This window comes from Sminthopsis crassicaudata, chromosome 3 (genome assembly GCF_048593235.1).
Source record: "Sminthopsis crassicaudata isolate SCR6 chromosome 3, ASM4859323v1, whole genome shotgun sequence".
Lineage (NCBI taxonomy): Eukaryota > Metazoa > Chordata > Mammalia > Dasyuromorphia > Dasyuridae > Sminthopsis > Sminthopsis crassicaudata.
Genome location: NC_133619.1, coordinates 242,755,877 through 242,777,703, shown reverse-complemented (window position 1 = coordinate 242,777,703; position 21,827 = coordinate 242,755,877). Strand labels below are relative to the sequence as shown.

General features: G+C 35.9%; 1 protein-coding gene across 3 annotated transcripts in view; it reads right to left on the bottom strand.

Annotated features, from left to right (window-relative positions):
* TUBGCP5 (tubulin gamma complex component 5) overlaps nucleotides 1-8,380 on the bottom strand; it is a 49,732-nt gene extending 41,352 nt beyond the window's left edge. For 2 of the 3 annotated variants that reach the window (XM_074300293.1, XM_074300295.1), the window contains exons 1-3: nucleotides 8,092-8,380; nucleotides 2,164-2,217; nucleotides 1,656-1,764 (exon numbers count right to left, since the gene is read on the bottom strand). In XM_074300293.1, coding sequence (XP_074156394.1) covers nucleotides 1,656-1,764; nucleotides 2,164-2,217; nucleotides 8,092-8,237 — 309 coding nt within the window. In that variant the 5' untranslated portion in view covers nucleotides 8,238-8,380. Of the gene's footprint in view, nucleotides 1-1,025; nucleotides 1,155-1,655; nucleotides 1,765-2,163; nucleotides 2,218-8,091 lie in introns of those variants that run through there. The other variant, XM_074300294.1, reaches the window with a different exon arrangement.
* Nucleotides 8,381-21,827: the final 13,447 nt, after the last annotated feature.

The window sequence follows — 21,827 nt, the reverse complement described above, 5'->3', positions numbered from 1 at the left end:
TTCTCTCTTAGGGTTCAAAGTGACAGCAATGCATACTCTCTTTCCCATTTTCTGCTTACTCTGCTTCCTAAAGGGATTTCAATTTGCTTCTAGAGTGTAGAAGAAACTTCCTGGTATCTCCTCTAGGTATGCTATTCCCAAGGGGTGGGAAATACTTAAGGATTATTAAAATACTAGATAAGGGGAATGCTGTGGATATAATTTACCTAGATTTTAGCAAAGGTTTTGATCATTTCATATTATTCTTGGGTTTTTTTTTGTTTTTTTTGTTTTTTTTTTTGAGGCTGGGGTTAAGTGACTTGCCCAGGGTCACACAGCTAGGAAGTGTTAAGTGTCTGAGACTAAATTTGAACTCGGGTCCTCCTGAATTCAGGTATTACTGAATGTCAATCTGTGAGGAGGTCTTCAGTAGAATATTCTGGGGATCTGTGCTTGAATTGCTTTCATTCTTATCCATAGTTTGAATAAGTATAGAGAGCATGGTCTTCAAATTTGCAGATGACACAAAGCCAAAGGGAGAGGTAATATAGTGGACAGCAGATTCAGGATCCAAAAAGATCATGACAGGTTAGATTACTCTCTTGGATTTAAAAAGATGAGGATCAAGAGGGATAAATGCAGTCTTTCATTTGATTATTAAAACAACAACAACAACAACCTTCACAAGTATAAGATTGGAGAGGCATAGCTAGACAGAAACTATTTTGAAAAACTCACTATGAATCAGTAGCCAGGTTAAAGCAGCCCAAAAAACCTTGATGAGGTCTTAGGCTACAATCAATTTTTCCATAAATAGGGAGGTGACAGTCCTATTATAGGATGCCCTTGGCAAGATCTCTTCTGAATTTCTCCAGTTTTGAATGCCATGAGTTAAGAAAGAAAATTCCCAGAGGAAGGCAATCTATTTGATAAAAAGCCTTGAGTCCATGTTATAAAAGAACTGTGTGAAATTACATAGAAGTAAATTTAAGTTTTATGTCAATAAAAACTTCCTAACAGAGCTATGTCAAAATGGAATGTGGTACCTTGAGAAATGGTACGTTCCCCCTCCTCTGAAGATTTCAAACAGAAACTGGACAACTAATTTTTTGATATTTTATAATGGAAATTGCTTTTCATAGATGGATTGGACTAAATGATTGCTGAGGTCTTCTCCCACTCTCAAATTCTGTGATTCTGTGAAAGTCAACCAAATGCCATCAAATAATATCAACACACATTTTAAAAGTAGCTAGACAATGTTACCAGCTCCTTCCAGGCTCTGAACCCTAATTCTGACAGCAGGCAAATGACTGGCCAAAATTGCACTTAGTGTAATGGAAATGCCTGAATCAATCAATTCATATGTAAACAAAAATCACATTTATATAATATTTCAAGATTTACGAAATATTTTCCTCATAACAAGTAATGTAAGATAAGGAAACACACAGGAAAAGGAAGGTCACAGATAATAACAAGAGCTGAATCAAATATAAGTTTTTAAATTCCAAACCTAGCATTCTTTCCTCAAAAACACACTCCCTACAATTAACTAATCAAATTCAGTTCTAGAGACTAAGCCTTCTTTTGTGTAATGTATGTAAAATACCTTGAGTGCTTAAAGATTAATATTAATAAAGATTGTCAGAATGGAATTTTTAAAAATAATATACCTTTGCTTCCTTAATACTTGGAAGTTGAGCATGTAGAAACTCTTGAGTTAATTTCTTCCAACTGGCAGCTTTGCTGAGATCTGAATGAATGATGAGCTTTTCGTAAATTCTAAAATAACAAAAGATAACTGATATTTCAAAAAGAAATGTATCAACAAAAATATTTAAGCTAAATACACATATATGTTCTCCATAGTTTTATTCAGATATCTCATCAAAGTATATTAGGAACTCAAAGGCAATGCAAAATATAAAGTACCAGCCTAACAAGGGAATGTATTTCTCATCAAGGTTCATCTTATCAAAGTTCAGAAAAGCTTATCACCAGAAGACCTACCACCACATACTGATTTTGGGGACCAGAGAAATACATGATGACTATCTACTGAGACATAAAGGGACTGTGACCTGGATTAGTGAAGGGAATATCCACAGATAACTAAAACACTGATGTGCACGTACACACACACACACATACACACACACATACACACACACAATGACTTACCCCTCTATTGTCCTCTCTACTTTATGACTGCTTACATCTAGGAAACGATGAAATCTAAATGAAATTGAAAGAAAGTAATTTATTCCTGGTAATTTTATGACATCTATATAAAAAAATCTAACTGAAATATAAATTTGGAAGCAAAATATAAATATTAGGCACTATTTCCCCTCCCTCATGGATTAAAAACTTTAAAAAATTAATTTTCCTCAACATATTTTTCATTCAATTCTGCAATTTAGCAAACATTAACTATATGTAAAGTACTGTAATACACAATGATGATACACAACAGTTCCTGACCCCAAAGAGTCTATAATCTCCTATTGTTTTTACTGAGTTGGAAGTTTTCAAGCAAAAACTAAGCAACTGCTTACTAGAAACTATAGAAAATTCCGGTCCAAACACAGGTTATGCTAAGTAGCCACTAACTTCCTTTCTAAATTTGATGTTATGATTCTGTGACACATACCGAGATAAGTATAACACAAGGTAGTATGTAATGGGGCAAAGAAGATATCCAGAAAATTTGCTTTAAGACTATCTGATAAGAATGATGGACAGAATCAGCTACACCCAGAGAAGGAACACTGGGAAATGAGTGTAAACTGTTTGCATTTTTGTTTTTCTTCCCAGGTTATTTTTATCTTCTGAATCCAATTTTCCTGTGCAACAACAACAAAAAAAAATCTGTTCTGCACACATATATTGTATCTAGGACATATTATAACATATTTAACATGTATGGGAGTGCCTGCCATCTAGGGGTGGGGGTGGAGGGAAGGAGAAGAAAATTCGGAACAGAAGTGAGTGCAAGGGATAATGTTGTAAAAAATTACCCATGCATATGTACTGTCAAAAAAACATGTTATAATTATAAAATTATTTTAAAAAATAAATATGTGCAAAAAATAATAATATCTGATGAGTAAGAAAACACTCAACTGAGTTTATCAGGAAAGGCCTGGAAGAATCTTGGGTTGAGCTTTGAAGAGAAAGATTTTTAAAGTGTATAGATGACGATGGAGTGCATTTCAGGTATGAAAGAGAGCTCATGTGAATGTATTAGAGGTAGGCTGGAGTCACACAGCACAGGGTATAACACCAGGTTATACAGTTTTGTATTATATCCTTTTGGCCAGGGATTGGGAAACCATAACCACTACTTATTTTTGTAATCCCAGCCAGCCAAGCTAAGAAAGATTTTTTACTTTTTTTATATAACTTTATTGTATTTAAAGAGGTAAAAAATCATTCTTAGTAGACTGGCCACACCAAACTAAGCAGCAGAGAGTTGGTCCTTTGTAGTCTGACATATCACTGGAACTCAGAGAACAGATTGTGGCTGGATATATAGAATTAACAATCACCTGCATTTTCATTATTCAGTCATGTTTGACTCTTTAAAGCCCATTGGGGATTTCTTTTTATCAAAGATACTGGAGTGATTTGCTATTTTCTTCTCCAGCTCATTTTACAGAGAAACTGTAAAGAAACTGAGGTAAACAGGATGAAGTGATTTGCTCAGGGCCACACAACTAATAAGTATCTTGTTATGGCCCAGAACTCTGAACTTGAAACAAAGGATTCTTACAAGGTACTTAGTCAGTGGAATTGATGGAGACAATGATTATTTAGCATGGTATTTAACAGTTCTCTAGTTCAGTACATGTACTTAGTACTTACTGTAGTTTCACAAGATTCATACCTTGATAAGAGACCATATAAGCTTGGACAAGCTCAGCCAGGAGGAGAACTAGGGAAGACCAAAGGAGTGGTAGCACCCTTGCCTCCCCTACAGAAACCAAGACACATTTAGGAGGACCTCAAGAAGCTGGCAGAAGCAGAGAAGACAAAGGACTGGTGGCAGGAGCTTAAACTCTCAGAACTAAGGAGAGACACCTCTAAGAAAGCTAACCGAGCTGCAGGAAAGGAGACAAGACTTGGAAAGAGACAATAAAGGATTTGGACTTTAATCCCTGGATGCACTTGTGATTACTGAATTGAAAGAAAGGCTGCCTCCAGAAGCCCCCCAAGAAACCTGCTCCCAGAGAACGTTACATTTTAGAGAGAATATTACAGTATCTGAGGCCTGATATAACTCAGGAAGATGATTTCCTGATTTCCAGACCTGCTATTCTAGATACTGTATCACCTGGCTGCCTCATTATTTGCATAAAGAGATTTTAATTATAGAACACTTTGAAGCAAATTAAAGTACCAAGGAAAAGAATACAGAGGAAAAATAAGAAAGCATAGAATAGTTACAATTAAAACAAATAATAATAGCTATATTATAATAATATAAAATAAATAATAACAATAACTAGCATTCATGTGGTGCTTACTATGTGCCAGACACTGTGCAAAGTGCTTTTATTTTACTTAGAATAGGGGACCAAGACTGAGATTGCTCAGAGATTGAGCTAGCAAAAAAGTGCAATGCTACTAAGTAAACTAATTCAACAAGCATTTATTAAAGGAAGAGAAGAAAAAAATTTTAAATGACCCTTGATTTTTTTCCATTTGGCCCAGAAAAAAGTAAGGGTTTTATAATTCAAGAAGAAAAGAAGAGGGAAAATTCTAAATTTGGGCAGCTGAGAGGGAAGAGACACCTCTATAAGGGGCCTTCAGCCAACTCATTTCTAGATAGCCATTCATTTATGTGACATAAATACATAAGTTAGAGGCCAGCCTATAATTGGAAAAAAGTCAACTCCTTGAGGCTGTCATTTTAAATTCTATTTCTCTTGGGATATTTCAAACTTAGTATTGTTTTCTAAGTTATTATATGTATCTATTTTATTACTTCAAAACTTTCTTTTATTGTTGGCATAGATACCCCAATGCCTGCCTGCCTTCCTTTCTTCCTTCCCTCTCACATAAGGAATCAAATTCCTTATCTGCAGGTGGTCTGCCCAAAGAAATATAAATTTTGATCACTGAAATCTAGCAAGATATCTGGGAGTTTAAAGGTAAGATTTTTTTTTTTTTTAAGATCTTTGCTTTAAAATCCAATTAAATCTGCTCTTACAGACTGGCCAACAATAAATCCCAGCTCAAGTCTCAATTAGTCACTGGGTTTTGATGGTTCAGAGTGTAAATAGCAATTATTTCTGTTTTGACCAGAAACCCTAAGGGTCTTCCCCTCTCAGAAAGATTTTTTTCTTTTAAACTAGTAAAAGAGACCTTTTTTGCCTCACTTCTTACCTAGCCTTTAATGCCTGAGATGAACTAAGACCTGGGAAAGACCTCAGTTTCAAGGTCTACCACTAAATCCAGGGCCATGTCTAGATGTTTAGTTATCTGGATCTATATTGTGTATATGTATGTATCTATTAAATAATAGTTTTTTATTTTTGAAATATATGAAACAAATTTTCAACATTCACCTTTGTAAAGGGCATAAAACTTTGTGTTCCAAATTTTTCTCTTTCTCCCCACATGTTCCCCTAGACAATAAATAATCTATGTTAAATATGTTCAATTATTCTATATATTTCCACATTTATCATGCTGCAAAAGAAAAATCAGATCAAAAAGGAAAAAAAATGAAAAAACCAAGCAAATAACAACAAAAAAGATGAAAATACACTATGTTGTGAATAGATCTATATCTTGTCACTGGACCTAGATGGCTTGGGAAGAGAGTGAGGCAGCTGACTCTGCACAGCCCTGCTTTACTTAAATCCAATTCATCTGCAAGTCATGACATCACCTTCCTAATGTCATTGGTCAGCTTATCAATGACAAACAACCAAGAACACAATACTCTCACTATAACTTGAGTTATGCTCTAATGCAGCTAACTAAAACATAGGACTCTGTAAATAGTCTGCTTATGAGAAAACGTTCTTGAAAGTTTCTGTTCAATTTAAAGATTAATTTAAGTTTCTATTTCCCTTTAATGGTAACTTTAAAAACAACACAAAACTGTCCAAGATTCTTAGCTACTATAAAGAATACCAAAAGTTTCTATTTCAATCTCAAAATCTTATTGAAACTAAAAAAGTGATTGAATTAGATGACTTTTACTATTTAATGTTTACAAAGTGAGCCTAATTAAATGAGCCCAAAGTAATTTTACCTTAATTCCAATTATAAGTAAATCTATATAGTTACTACTTGTAACATGCAATTTCGCATTTACTCTCCTAAACTGTATCACAGTTGTTTCATATACACATCTTGTTCCTCTTCAAACACAATAACTTCCTGAGCCAGTGGTCCTCAAACTTTTTAAATAGGGGGCCAGTTCACTGTCCCTCAGACTGTTGGAGGGCCAGACTATAGTAAAAACAATACCTCACACTCTGTCTCCGCCCCTCAGCCCATTTGTCAAAACATCCTCAGCAGCCACATCTGGCCCCTGGGCTGTAGTTTGAGAACCCCTGCTAGGGCAAGGAGTCTACCCTGCACTTTTGTATCTAACACATAGTTTTGTAGTATATAGGTACAGAACAGGGACTTGATAAATATCTGATAACTGCTTACCTTCCTAATTAGGATTCAAAAATCATTTCGTCTATAAGGTCTGTCTTAAATAGATAAAATGATTCAATCTTTACTCAACTTGTCCAGTATACCATTTCTTCTCAAATACAAAGTAACAAGATAGTAATTAGTAATACTAATGGCTAACATTTATGTAATGCTTACTAAGAAACAATGTTCACTGCTAAGCTTCATAGTCTTTAATTACTGAGGTTGAGGAAGAGCAGATTATAGATTCCCTAATTACATGTTATCGGACTTCAATTAGTTCAGAAAGGTGAAAAGCTATTTACACCACACATTATCGTTTTGGAGTCAAAGAGTGGTAAGTAAAGTTATATAGTCTTAACCGCAAATCATTGGCAACAGGAAAATGTTTCAATGACAAAAAGATACTTGGGATACAGTGTAAAAGACGGAAGATACTAAGTTCCCACCCTATCTTTGCAGGGGCACGTCGTCACCGATTTCTTTAATTGTAAAATAAGAATCAGAATACATTAGCCCAGTTTCCCTCACCAGGTGGTTCTGAGCACCAAATGCGAAGACGGATGTAAAACATTCTTTGAAAAGTTTAAGATATTATTTAAAGAGAGGCTGTCGCTTAACATAACTGTTTGGACATGTATACATATATTGTATTTAATTTATATTTTAACATATTTAACATGTATTGGTCGACCTGCCATCTGGGGGGAGGGGATGGGGGAAAGAGGGGAAAAATTGGAACAAAAGGTTTGGCAATTGTCAATGCTGTAAAATTACCCATGCATATATTTGGTAAATAAAAACTATAATTTAAAAAAAAGAAAAAGAAAAGAAAGAAAGTAATGGGGAAAAAAAAGGAGAGAGAGGCTGTCACTATTACAGATGGTTATTTAGTTTGGACATAGCTTTGCTAGCTGAGGCCCGTCTGGGCAGCGCGCGGCACAAAGTCCACAAAAGATCCTTTCTCCGGTCCTTGCCCCTAGAATCCAGGTTACTCCCCATGGTGGGGTCCTTCAGGGAATGGACAAAAATAAAACACGCAACTTGGGGTACGAACTTCTGGAAGAACATGAGCCCCGCAGGTCCCCCCAAATGCCACCCTCAAGGGAATCCGCCCAGTCCAGCTACTCTCCCTGAGCCCTTCCCGAGCCCCCGTCTTAGTTCACAGAGGGAAGGCTGAGGCTGGACTAAAATCCCAGTCCCTAATAGCCAAGAACAATCCAGGGCACTACGGTGGCCCGAAAGGGCCAATAGAGATCGGGACACCAGCAGGAGGGCAAATCCGGGGAACATTCTAAAGATGCTCTGAGCGGAGCTTCCGTACCTGCCTGCTCGTATGGTGGCCGGGAAGGTTAGGGATAATGGCAAAAAGCTGGTGTGAGAGGGCGGGGGCGAATAAAAGCCGGGTAAGAAGGCTCAGGCTCTTCCACAAAGCCAGTCGCTGACCTGAAATTGGTCCAGGCGAAGTGAAGGGCCAGCTGGAAGTTGTGGTCCGCCTCGTCCTGGAGGCCGCTCACGCGCCGGATCAGCTCGCGCACATCCCGGTCCTGCTGCTTGTCCAGCCGGCTCCAGGGCGGCGCGGCCCCGGCCATCGGGCCCCGCCCCCGGGCTTCGCTGGAATTCACCTAGGGGGAGAACGAAGATCTCTTTATACTCCTTGGGGGAGGGTCCCCAGATTCCGAGGGTCCCGCGGGTTCTGTTTGTGTCTGGCGGGGCTGCTGACAGCTCTCGCGATAACGTCCCCAGCCCGTAGTGCTCGCAGAGGGCGGTGGGGAGTGAGCGCGCGTGCGCCCATGGTCTCGCCGGGTTGGTGGTGGTACTCGGCGAGTCTGGTTCCCAGGGAGAATTAGTGGAAGACCGGGAGGGACGACTTCCTTAGCATAAATATCGGGAAAGAACCTGAAGCACCTTCTGCTCCGAGAGTTCTTAACGTGGGGTCCGTGAACTTAAAAAAATTTTTTTGATTATTCTGTTTCAATATCGACGACGATGATGATGGTTTTAAAACATTCTGAAAAGGGATCCGTGACACGCAGAGGTTCGAGTAACCCTAATTTACTCCAAATCCGTATTTTTTTTTTTTAAATTAAAGCTTTTTGATTACAAAACATATGCATGGGTAATTTTTCAAAACCTTCTGTTCCAACTTCTCCCTTCCTTCCCCCTACCCCCTCCCCTAGATAGATGGCAGGTAGTCCTATACATTTTAAATATGTTAAAGTATAGGTTAAATCCAATATGTGTATTCATATTTATATAGTTATCTTGCTGCACAAGAAAAATCGGTAAATCCCGTCTTAAAAGAACGTGAAGAGGGAATCCTATCTAGCCTCCTCCTTTTCATTGATTTCATAGCTTCTCTCTGCATTTCCGAGTAGTGCTTTAAGATAAAAGACAAATAAAACATTTCACAGACAGACCCCCACCACCGTGAACCTGCAGGAGGAGCTGTGGAGGAGCGGAGCTCTTTGTTTTGGAAATTTGTTCCCTTAAGAGGCCTCCTTGTGGCCATTTTTCTTCGTGAATTTCTGGGGAGGAAAAGGTAATTTAGTTTTATTCTTCTGAGAAGCTAACACCATGCCCTATACAAATAAGTGCAGTTAATGTTGATTTAAAAGTATGAGTGTCTTGATTCTAGACTCGGGACATTTTTCTAATTCTGTTCTTTAATGTACAATAGATGTTGAGGCTGTTCTTGCTTTTTATATGTATCTATATATACATATATAAAATAAAAATAAAACACAGTGTATATATATATATACACACACACACACATACACACACACACATATATATATATATATATATATATATATATATATATATATATATTTATACAGTATGTGTGTGTGTTTAAACACACAAATACATATTTGGTGGTGTTCAGTTTTGTCAGACTCTTTGTTAACCTGACGGGGTATGAAAACTGTCCCCCCTTTTGATCTGTAAAACTAACACTGAAATTCTGTCCCCTTTGATTCCTGGCCTCCCAGGTTCCTTGGAGTCTGTGAGAGAGCTTTTCAGTCTGGGCCATTTCTAAGCAAATCACCTCCATTGATAACCAATCTCCATTCAAATTCAGGCTGAAAAAGCCTTCAGAGTGATTTCACTTGGGAGATACTGCTCTGATCAGCTCAAAGTATCCCCCTCCCCCTCAGTCTCCAAGATCTGCTCATAAAATAGATTTCTGCTCTCTCATTTCTTTGCAGAATGTCCAAAGTAGCATGCTTTGCCTCTTTGGCATAGCTGCCAGAACTCCTGCCTCTTCTCAGTGTCAGCCTCCATTTCCCTAATAGGACTTTGCCATTAAGAAGTCAGTCTCTTAGCAAAGCTGACTTCTTATCCAACAATAAACTTACATTTACTGACTTATTGTTAGAATAGAAGCCCCCCTAAAATCAGAGGACCTCAAAATCATTGCTGTCTCCCCTAGAAACTATATTACATCACAGCCATTGGGAGAGCAATTTGTAACCATGTTCAAAAGGCTACAAAACTATGCCTACCCTTTGACCCAGCAGTGCCATGACTGGGTCTGTATCCCAAAGAAATCAAAAGCAAAGAGAAAAGGATCCACAGGTGCAAAAAATGTTTGCAGCAGCTCTTTTTGTGATAGCAAAAAAATTGGAAAATGGATAGATGCCCATCAATTGGGAATAGCTGAATAAGTTACAGTATTTAAAAATAGTGGAATATTATTGTTCTTAAAAAAATGATGAACAGTTTGATTTTAGAAAGGCCTAGAAAGATTTACATGAATTAATGCTGAACAAAAAAAACAGAATCAGGACAACATTGTGCATAGCAACAGCAAGATTATGTAATAGTGAATTCTGATGATGGTCTTACTTCTTCTCAGGAGTTCAGTGGTCCAAGGCAACCCCAATAAACTCTGGATGAAAAACACCATCCAAATTGGAGACTGATAGTAAATCAACACATACTATGTTCACTTTCTTTTTTTCTCTCATGGTTTTTCCTTTTTGTTTTGATTTTTCTCTTCCAACATGATTCATAAGGAAATATGTAAAAAACAAACAAACAAACAAACAACAACTGAATATACAAGTATAACTAACCAAAAAAATTAGTTTTTACATGTATGTGGGACAGTAGTGACCACTAACACAATCAGGAGTTTGAGTATAAGTGCAGGGAAAAGTTTATTTCTTTCTCTTGAGAAAGGGTGCACAGTCTCTGAAATACAAAGTGTGGTTTGAGAGAAAGACACACACAAGTAAGGGGAAATCCCTTTTTATTCCTCAAAGTTAGTTCTCCTCCCCAACCCCCTAACTCCTTTCCCCATTGGCTGGTATTTCTAAACAATGTTTAAATGTCTAAAAATGTGAGGTAAGAAAGACTGAAGCTATCAAATGCCTAACAAGGCAATGTGTTTCCCACTTAATCTAATCCCTGCCCCCAAAGAGTTTCCATTCTTGAAGAGGAAAATAACAGTGGAAAGGAGAGAAGCAAAGAACAAAAAATTCTTTTCAATTCTCAGGCTACCATCCCTGATTACAAAACCCAAATCCTGTCCCTAAGGAGTTTACTTTCTTTTGGGGAATTTGACCTCCACCCCCTAGCACTCTTAGATATCCCTGTGGGTTTCAACCTTCAAAATTCCAGTTTTTTTTCTCCAATTCAACTCTCACAACTTGTGGAAACCAAACAAATGCCCATTCATTTCTCACACATGTAACTGGGGGAAATAATTTTTTTCTTTTGAAAAAGTTATTTCCCTTCTAATTTGAACTACATTTATTTCACTAGTGCAAAACTTTTTTTCAATTTTTTAAATTAATACACATATATAACCTTTATCAAATTGCTTACCATCTTAGAGAAAGAATAAGAAAATATGGAAATCAAAATATTTTTTTTACCATATTATTTTTTATTTTTTATTTATTTTTTTATTTTTATAATATTATCCCTTGTATTCATTTTTCCAAATTATTCCCCCCCTCCCTTCATTCCCTCCCCCCATGACAGGCAATCCCATACATTTTACATGTGTTACAATATAACCTAGATATAATATATGTGTGTAAATGCCATTTTCTTATTGCACATTAAGTATTAGATTCCGAAGGTATAAGTAACCTGGGTAGATAGACAGTAGTGCTAACAATTTACATTCACTTCCCAGTGTTCCTTCTCTGGGTGTAGTTATTTCTGTCCATCATTGATCAACTGGAAGTGAGTTGGATCTTCTTTATGTTGAAGATATCCACTTCCATCAGAATACATCTTCATACAGCATTGAAGTGTACAGCGGAAATCAAAATTTTTTTTCAAAATTGGCTTTATGTATAATGTAAATTGTGTCCCCTTTAAATTGTGGGGGGAGATTATGAAAGGAATCTTTGGGAGAAGAGTGATTCAGGGTCTCAACACCTCCCACCTCTGGGAGGGGGACACCCTCATATACATAAGGGAAACTCTCAAGATAAGTAATCTCATTAAATTTTGAATTAAATTGAATTGAAAATCAATCTCAGGTTCATCCAGATATTGGCCCCCGGCTGGGGACCAAAGATCAAAGCAGCCCCAATACATCTAATGCTGTATGCCCAGACATTTGAAAAATTATCCTAATAGGATTCTTTGCCCACTAAGAAAGCTGTCTTCTTAGTGCAAATAAATCCCCTTTTGCCACAAACTTCGGGTTTGCTAATTGTCACAAAGAATCTGCAACCAGAGGAGATCTCTTACCTCAATTCTCACACATCAACACATGTAATTGGAAAAAATAAAATACTATTAAAATATTTTTTAAATTTATTTAATCAAAATTGTCTTTTCGGTCCTGTGATCCTGTCCATTGTTTTATCAAGAACTCTTCTTCTATCTATAGTTGTGAAATATCTCTCCTCTTCTCAGATTTGTTTATGGTGTAATGTTATTTGGGTCAAAGTCCTCCAAAGTGTGTCCTCCAATAGATCTCTTACAACTTTCAGAATTGTATGAAATGTTGTGCTTAGCATTCTCTCAGCTAGTTAAAAGTCACATTTTCTTTTGCTTCTACAGCATGACATTTACAGGATTTATGACTCGAAAAAATCAGTAGAGACTTGGCAGAAGGGGGAATCAGTATAATTCCTGGATGAATATTGGGAAATATATTCCAAGTTATTTTATATGTTCTCTGCTTATTTTGTATAAAATCTTGGAATACTTGTATGAATTGATGCAGCAATAAGAAAGATTTATACACTGACTATGGCATTGTAAAGAAAAATATCCTTAAAAGAATTAAGGACCCTAATCATGAAAACCAAGACTTGGGAAGCAATGATGAAACATGCTCTCTACCTCTTATCAGAAAATGATGTTTTAGAGCTGGATACATGTCCAATAACTAGATTTCCTTTTCTTGGCTATAATTATTATTATTATTTTTTTTTACAAGGGAATGTTTTTTTTTTTTTGTTTGATTTTTGTTTGTTTTTTGTTTTTGGCAAAAGATAGACTGTTCAGTATTTTGGGGAACAGAAAGGAAGATTGATAATAGTGATTTTTAAAAAGAAAAAAAAGAATGATAATAGGGTCAAGGAAGAATTTGTATTAAATACACAAAAGAAAATTGAAGGAAGTTCAAAAGGAATCAGACAAGTAGAACTTTATTTTTAACTAATGTACTGAATTTATTATGCATATAATCCTGTTTGTCAAGATCAGAATAATAATAAAAATTTTATAAAGATCTGATATCCTGGAAGTACCTACTAGAGAAATAAAAAAGAAGTTTAAATAAAAAAAAATAAAAAATAAAAAAAATAAAAATAAAAAAGAAGTTTAAATAAAAAAGAGTTTTGGATTGGAACTTGAAATCTAAATGGATGCTTTTCTGTGATTTTGTCATTTTGGGTAATATAAAATGGATTTATGCTTCCAAATTAAGTCATTTAATCAGATGAAGCAGCTTGATTTTCATTTCATTTCATCCAATTAAAATAATACATTAAACTTCTTTAGCTTTGCTTTTTTAATCAGAGAAATAGATCCTGAGACAGAAAAATAATCTACATTGCACAAGTGGGACCTGATTAACAAATTAAAATTTTATGTCAAGTAGCATATTCATTCATTCAACAAATATTTATTAACTTCTTACTGTGTGTAAAGCACTCTGACACAGTTTAGTTAACACCCAATCCTTGTTCTCATGAAACTTATAAGCTAGCGAGGGAAACCCTATAGATATATAATACTATTACTATACAGTGTTACATGATAAATGTTAGAGAAGACAAAATATTATGAGATCCAAAGAAGAAGAGAGCAAGGAAAGTTTCATGAGAGACAGAATCTAAATTCAATTTTAAAAGGTGAGTGATAACTCATCAAATAATAAGAAATAAGGCCATTCCAGGGATAGGGAACATCATGAATTGACAATGAGTTGTGGGGAAGTGGAAGTCCAGGGTCAGGGACTAGTCTTGATTGACTAGAGAATAAAGTGTATGCATGTGAAAAATATGAGATACTAGAATGGTGCACTCTAGATTGTAGAGGATTTTAAATGATAGGAACTGTACTTTAGTAGGTTATTACTACTACTATAGTTGGGAATTGCCAAAGATTTTGAGTAAAAAGATGATGAAATAACCAGATCTGTGCAAAAGACTGGATGGAACATAAAAATACCTATAAAGTGCTTAATATATATGAAGGTTTATGCTAAGCACAGGGAACAAATAGAAAAACAAGACAATCAGTCCTTGCTCTCAAGAAGCTCATGTTCAAATAAGAATAGATAATATATTTTGGAGGGTTCAACTTTAGGAAAATCACTAAGGCCTAAGATTTTACCATCTTACCAGAAGGAATTGTTAATTCTCTACTCATCCAAGCGTTGTCTTTGACCAAAAATTATTAAGCCCTTTAGGTTATGTGCGACAGAGCTATGGGTTACTTTCAGGAGGAGTCAAGACTAAGAGGGGTATGAATTACCTTGTGTAAATAAAGCAATAGCTACTAGGGCTGGGAAGAGGAGAAGATCTCTAATTAATCATATTAATAAATTGGAAGAAGGAGTAATTAGGGTCAGAAAAACCTGATAGGAGATTATTGGAGTAGTGTAGGTGGGGCCTATACTATGGTGGTGCTAGTAAGAATAGAGAACAGGAGATAAATGCAAAAGATGTATCTTATGTAGGACTGATAAGAGGAATAGGGAAAGGGAGCAGTCAAAGAGCTTGAAAATTTTAAAATGTGAAATATGTAATAAAAGGTATAGACAGAAATAGTGAAATCAGAAGGAAAACAGGTTTAGGAAGAAAGATAAATTGAGTTTCCAAAATGTTCTATTTGATAGGACATTATGGTACAAACTTTTAAAACATATAATAGCTTTTTATTTTTTCAAATACATGCAAAGATAGTTTTTAACATTCATATGGTGCAAATATCTTGAAGGCATTTATATATATGATTTTGTGTTATAGAGAGATTAGGGCTGAAGATAAAGATTTGGATGTCATCTGCATAAAAGGAGTAGTTGAAGCTAAAGGAGTAAAAAAGATTGCCTCAAGGAAGAGATTGTAGAGAAAGGAAAGAATAAAAGCCAAAACCTTGGTAAACTGAGCAAAATGAAGAACCAGAAAGGAGAAGAGAAAGGACAATCACTGAAGTAGGACACTTACTCAAAATCTGCATTGCAAATATGGGAAAGAGATTCTAATCCCAAAAGCTGCCTAAACAGAAACAGTCAGCTCAGCTCCCACATACTTACTCCAGTAAAACCCAACAAATTGTACCAGACCAAATAATGTTTAATAAATGTATTGAAACAGTGATTTCTTCCACCCAGGGACTGAACAAGATATCAACTAGAAGACCATCAGCAATAGAAAGTGATACCACCAGCTAAAATAGCTCCAGTGGAGGTCAACAAGCCATCAGTCTCTTAGCATGACCAGAGATGTGCCAAAGATACATGTAGCAAACTAGGCTTTCAGATGTAGCATGAGTAGAAGGCTCCCCTAGAAAATGCTAAAATGATTGAAAACCTACAATATAGATCTTGGAAGGTGCCAAGGACATTAGCAACCAGTCCTGCTAGTAGGGCACCCACTAATACACCTGTCAGGATCCCCATGCCTAAACAATCTCTTTCTTTTCACTCCTCTCTTTTTACTATTAGGGGATATCTTGTTTTCCAGAGTAAGGCCCAATAATCAAGTTGTGCCCTGACCTTGGCATAACAGCAATCCTTTGGCTCATTTTCTGAATGAATTGGAGAGAATTGGAGTATATCAGCTCCAACTGGTCCCTGAGTTCAGCAAGCTGCAGTAGGAACCATATTCCAGCCATGAAGCCCTGCTATGAATCAAACTTACTTCATTGTTGCTGTTATCCCTTATTGGTGCAAATGTACTTCACTACTCGGTTAACTGTCTAACCCCACCTATGTATATTAAGATTTAGCCTTTATGCTTTGGATCTCCTTCTACAGGAGACCCTTGGTATATATGTCTATTTTCCCTCCTCCAATGGAATAAACAATGCTTCTTGCTTTTAATTTCTGTTAGCTATTTGGTTTTATCTTGTTTTTCAGAGTTTAACCTTTGTGAGTTCTTTGGTATTTTCAGAATTAACAATTTTTGCATAATTTCTGTGACTCTTTGGTCATTTATTTTCTGGTTTTGACACACTCTAAGATCCTGACTTCAGTAGCACTGTTTTTTGAGATACTATAGAGAACCCTGAAAATACAATGCTCCAAATTAGTAACATTCAGGTCACCCAAATCAAAACTAAATTGGTCTGAGCCACAGTTTCTGAACTAAACTGAAGAAGGAACACATAGTATAAAGAATTATTATAAATCCGATGTTGCCCCCAAATCCAAATTAGAACGGGAAAATAATGGCAAAACAGCTTTAAGCATAAACTCAAAGACAAAACTCAATTTTCCACAAAAACTACATAAATATTTAAAAGAAAACTATTTTTAAAAACTCTCAAGAAAAAGTAATATACTTTGCTAGAGTAATAAACACCTTGAAAATTAGATCAAACAAAAATCAATGATTCATTCCATGAGACAGGGAAAAAAAAGAAATGAAAAGGTTGAAAAAATAGAAGAAAATAAAATATCTCAAATTAAAAACAATTTACCTGGAAAATAAGAAGAAATATTTTAAAGTATTAAAACTTAAGTTTTAAGTTTTCAAACTTAAATTTTTAAGATTCCTGGAAAGCCATGATTTCTTTTTAAAAAATCTGAATTTTATATTTCAAGAAATCATAAATCAAAACTGTCCAGACCTAATAAATCAAAGGGCAAAATAGAGATAGAAAAATACCACTAATCACCTCCTAAAAAACCTCTAAGGAAATGTCCCAGGAATGTCACAGCCAAAATCTAAAGCTTTTAGATCAATCCTTCTTCCAAAATCCTACACCTTCAAGCACCCTGAAAGGAGTTGAAATATCAAAGAACCAAAGTTAGAATCATATAAGGCACAACAGCATCTACTAAAGAGTATTGGAGAGCTTGGACTACACTATTTTAAAAGATGAGATGAGGCATTAAAGAATAATGTTCCACAAAGATGCAATTTACACAAGAACAACAACATTGTAAAACTGTTGAAAGACACTCATGACCTAATTGAGAAGCTCAATGACTTTTCTCCCCATTGGCTTTCATCCTCCTCGACCTCTCCAAGCCTTTTCATTCATGCTCTATCCACTGTGCCATGTAGCTCCCTCCATGTATAATCATTTTAAGCTAATTTAACCTAATATTTCCATGTTAGTCATGTTGTAAAAGAAAAATCAGAACAGCAGGGGAAACTCATGAGAAAGAAAAAGCAAACAAAAAAAGTGAACATACTATGCTTTGATCTGCATTCAATCTTTATAGTTCTGTTTCTGGATGTGGATAGCATTTTACACCCCAAGTCTGTTGGAATTGTCTTGGATCACCACATTGCTGAGAAGAGCTAAGTCTATCATACTTGATCATCTCATAATCTTGCTTTTACTGTATACAATTTTCTCCTAGTCCTACTCACTTCATTCAGCATCAATTCATGTAAGTCTTTGAGGCTTTTCTGAAATTAGCCTGGTCATCATTTCTTACAGAGCAATAATATTCCATTACATTAACATACATTAATTTATTCAGCCATTCCCAAATCGATGAGAATCCACTCAATTTACAATTCATTGCCACATAAAAAGAGCTGCTACAAACAGTTTTGCACATGTGGGACTCTCATCTTTTTACAGATATTCAATGTATAATATGGGTATTGGGTATGGGAAAGTCTTTATTTCACTATCTCGGAAAATGCACAAGACACCAAAGACTCAGAGGAGTCTAAACAAATAGAGAAACATGAAGTACCAAAAGAATCCACAAGACTCACGAAGATCACCTTCTCCCAAAGATAACATGTTTTTTGAACAAACAATTGTCAAGTCTTAGCTATGCTATCTGAGCAAACCATAGTAATAGGGAGCTTAACAAGGTCAAGATCTTGTCTCCACTGTCTTATGAATTTGGCCCTTAAGCTTCAAAGTAATTCTCTTTATTCAGACTTCACTAAGAGTGAATTCACTATTATTAAGAAAAATTATCTCTTTGTAATAGGCCAGTGTCAAATGATCAAACTCAAATTTGGGATTGAAGATAAGGTGACTTCTAAGTCTAGAGAAGTCCACTTTAGTCTCTTAGGCCACATGCAAGCAAATGTCCACTGATACCATATGCTTCCTCAGGAACTCCATCAGGAACTCCAGGGGAGCATGTGGGGAGAAAGAGAAAAATTTGGAACACAAAGTTTTATGCCCTTTAGTTGCTACTGAAAAACCATTCTCAGGAACTTTAGTTTTTAAACTATTCTCTGGAAAAAAGAAATAAGAAGGCAAAAGACGCAAGATGCTGAAAATCCAGAAACTGAGGGCACCTGAGTAAGCACAAAAGGATCACCATGTATTTCTCTTGCAGATTGCCATTTTCTATTTATTCCTGAGGGTCAGGACAAAAATATCTTTCCCCTTTTCTCTTGTTATACTCCAATTTGGAAGGACAAGAATGAGAGGGAGAGAAAAGCACATAAAAAGGTCAGAACTGTTTCATAGCTCATTTTTAAATAGAGTATGGTAAAAGGACTGCTCAATCAACAAAAGTCCTTTATCCCTTGACTCCCAGTCATCAAACATCTTGGAGGAAGTCCTAACTTCCGATGTCCTCTAGGACGTACCAGGGCATATTTTTATTTCTAAGAGGTCTTTTCCTCTCCCTCTTTTTAAATATTCATTAAAAAATTTTCAATTCCATATTTTTTCCTTCCCTCCCAACACTTTCCCATCCTCTGAGAAGATAAACAATATGTATACATGTGAAGTCATATAAAACATATTTCTGTATTAGTCAGTGTTGTCAAAAAAAAAAAGGCAAAAAAAACAAGACAGTGAAAATAAATATGCTTCAATCTATGCGTCAGAGTTCATCCTCTGGAAGTGGATAGCCTTTTTCATCATGAGTAAAATTATCCTTTCAACTTATTAAATTGATCAGGCATTTACTTGGTCAATCCCCTTACATCTTTTCCTAAGAATTTAAATAAAAAGGAGAGAAATGGGGTGGCAGGGGAAGTTTTTTATGATTGGGAAGACCTGGATGTCTTATAGGGATATGGAAAGAAGTTTGAAATACATTTGATGAAATATTAAGAAATCTTGTATGAATTGTATGAATTCCAACATTTCCTATATATGAAGTATTCTGAATTTTTAACAACTTTCTGAATTTGCTTTTTCAATGAACCTCTTTTGAAGGAAAATTGCTGCTAACATTTTGTCCTTTAAGCGTCATTTAGGGTTTTACTTTGCCTTCTTATTATTGGTCCATTAATGTATATCATTATTATGATATATTTCTAAAACATCTGTCCCTTATATAATCATTTTATTAGAAAAAATCTCAACAAATATGAAAACGACTCAGATTATTTCCCCTAACATTCCTTTTTGTAGTATATAGCTTTTTCATGCTGATGAAAAGTGACCTTTTAATTTAAAAACCTGCCAACTTTAGTGAGGCATCCAAAAAAACAAAGGAGACACCCTTTACAAAAATAGTAACAAGTAAGAATAAATGTTTAGCTAGGGAGCAGTATTTTAAATTATATAACTGTGTAGTTTTCATATACACACCACTAGGGGCCATCATACACCTTCATAAATAAGGCACATACCTTCTAACATTACTAACTAGCCCTGCAATGTTTCCCAAATGACACAATGGTGACTTCAGCCATTCAAAACATTAATTTTTCTTTTTTTGCTTCTTAAGAATATGTTGCCATTACTTTTCCCATTCATCTTGCAACTAGCAAACAGGAAGCTGTTGACACTATTGCCTCAATGTATTAATTACTTCCAAGGAAATATTGAGTTATATGTGCATCTTCTTGAGTTCATTTCCATTGATCAAACTGCATCATTGTCTAAAGTTGAACTACTTCACTAGCCTACAGTGGTGAATCTTTGGTAGTGTGAATGCTATGAAGGGAGAGGCAGCAGCAATTGCAAGTTGCCAGGTCATATCTTCATGAGGGTTACTTTCTTGGAGTGGGCTTACTATGGAGTTGAAGAGTTGATGGGGGGGGGAGTAGAGGTATTTTGGGGGAACTCCTTTAAAGGTGTAAACTTCTTTAAAGGTGTGAACCAAGTGCATTACCTTGTAAGAATCCTAACAGGAAACAACGTCTGAGTTTAATTTTCAGGCTTTTGGACTAGTAAATTTGTTTGTTGCTAGAAGTGAGTAGGCCATTAATGTTGCTGATGGTGGGAATGAGGAATCTCCACAAGGTTGCTTCCCTAAATAATGACTGTAATGGCTATGCTAGAAGCAATGCCAATGGTCTGTGGGCAGGAAGATGCTGCTACTTCCTGGGGGTCTTAGGCTTAGCTACTTCTTCAACCACAGCTAGTGCTAAAGTAAATATACAGTCTTTTTGAGTTTTTCTGCAACAATCTATCCATCTCATACCCCTTGATGTTTTCTTTTTTAGGTAAAACAGTTGGAAACAGGTGCTATGGTGGGTAGCCAGATATAGTAAAGAGACCACTGAGTTTGAGTCCTGGATCTCTCACTGATAGCTGCATGGCCTCTCTGATCTTCAGTTTCTTCATCTATAAGTTGAAGGAATTGGACTAGATGAGCAATAAAGTTCTTTTTAACTCTAACAGATTGTTTTGCTACACAAAAGACTGAAGTTAAATTGATGCACAGAAAAAAATTCTGCACACAGATTCTGCAAGTTGTTTTGTTCTAGGAGATAGAGAAAGTAGTGAGCCTTTCTCTTACATGAAGTGGGGGAAAGGATTGTTGAGTAGAGAGTAAAGAGATGATGCTGAATTTTGGTGTACTAATGACAAAAACAGCAATGAGACCCTAATTCTGCTATTCTCCAGTCTCAGTCTTTAAAATCTGTTGTCTTGCTCTGTCCCTTATCTCTCATAGAGTACTTCAGCTCCCACCCTGGGACCTGCACTCCTCACTGATGAATTTAACATGCCTAAAAACCCCCAGAGCCACCACAATACTCTCTGGCCATCTTCATGTCATACATTAAGTATTTTCTCTCCTTAACCATTCAGATCTCCTCTTTCTCCTGAAATTTTTCACCACCAGCTCTGGAAACATAAATCAACAATATTGTTCCTGTCAACCAATTGCTTTATGACTCAATTCACTGTCCTTGTGACTTTCTAAACCAAAACAAACAGCTTCAACCATCATTCCTCTATATATGTCATATTACCCTATTTGAAAAAAGCTCCTTAGAATAGGGAACATCCTACTTTTTGTATTATACTATTGACCTTTAACACAGGACTTGGAACTTAATAAATGCTTTTTCATTTATTCATTCATTCATCTTTATTTTTTCACTATTCCTTATTCCCCACCATATCCAAATAATTATCCAATCTTGTTAATTCTATTCCAAAACATCTCTTGCACCCAAAACTTTCTATATTGCTCCTTCCATAGGACTTCTCTTGCTATTCCAAGTTGTTAACATTGTTTAAAGTCCAAGTTATTTTCTATTCATGTATTTACTTATATGTGTATATGTAAGATTCTAGAATGCTGGAACTATTTGATTTTTTTCTTCCTAGCCCCATCATCTCATACAGAACCTTTTATA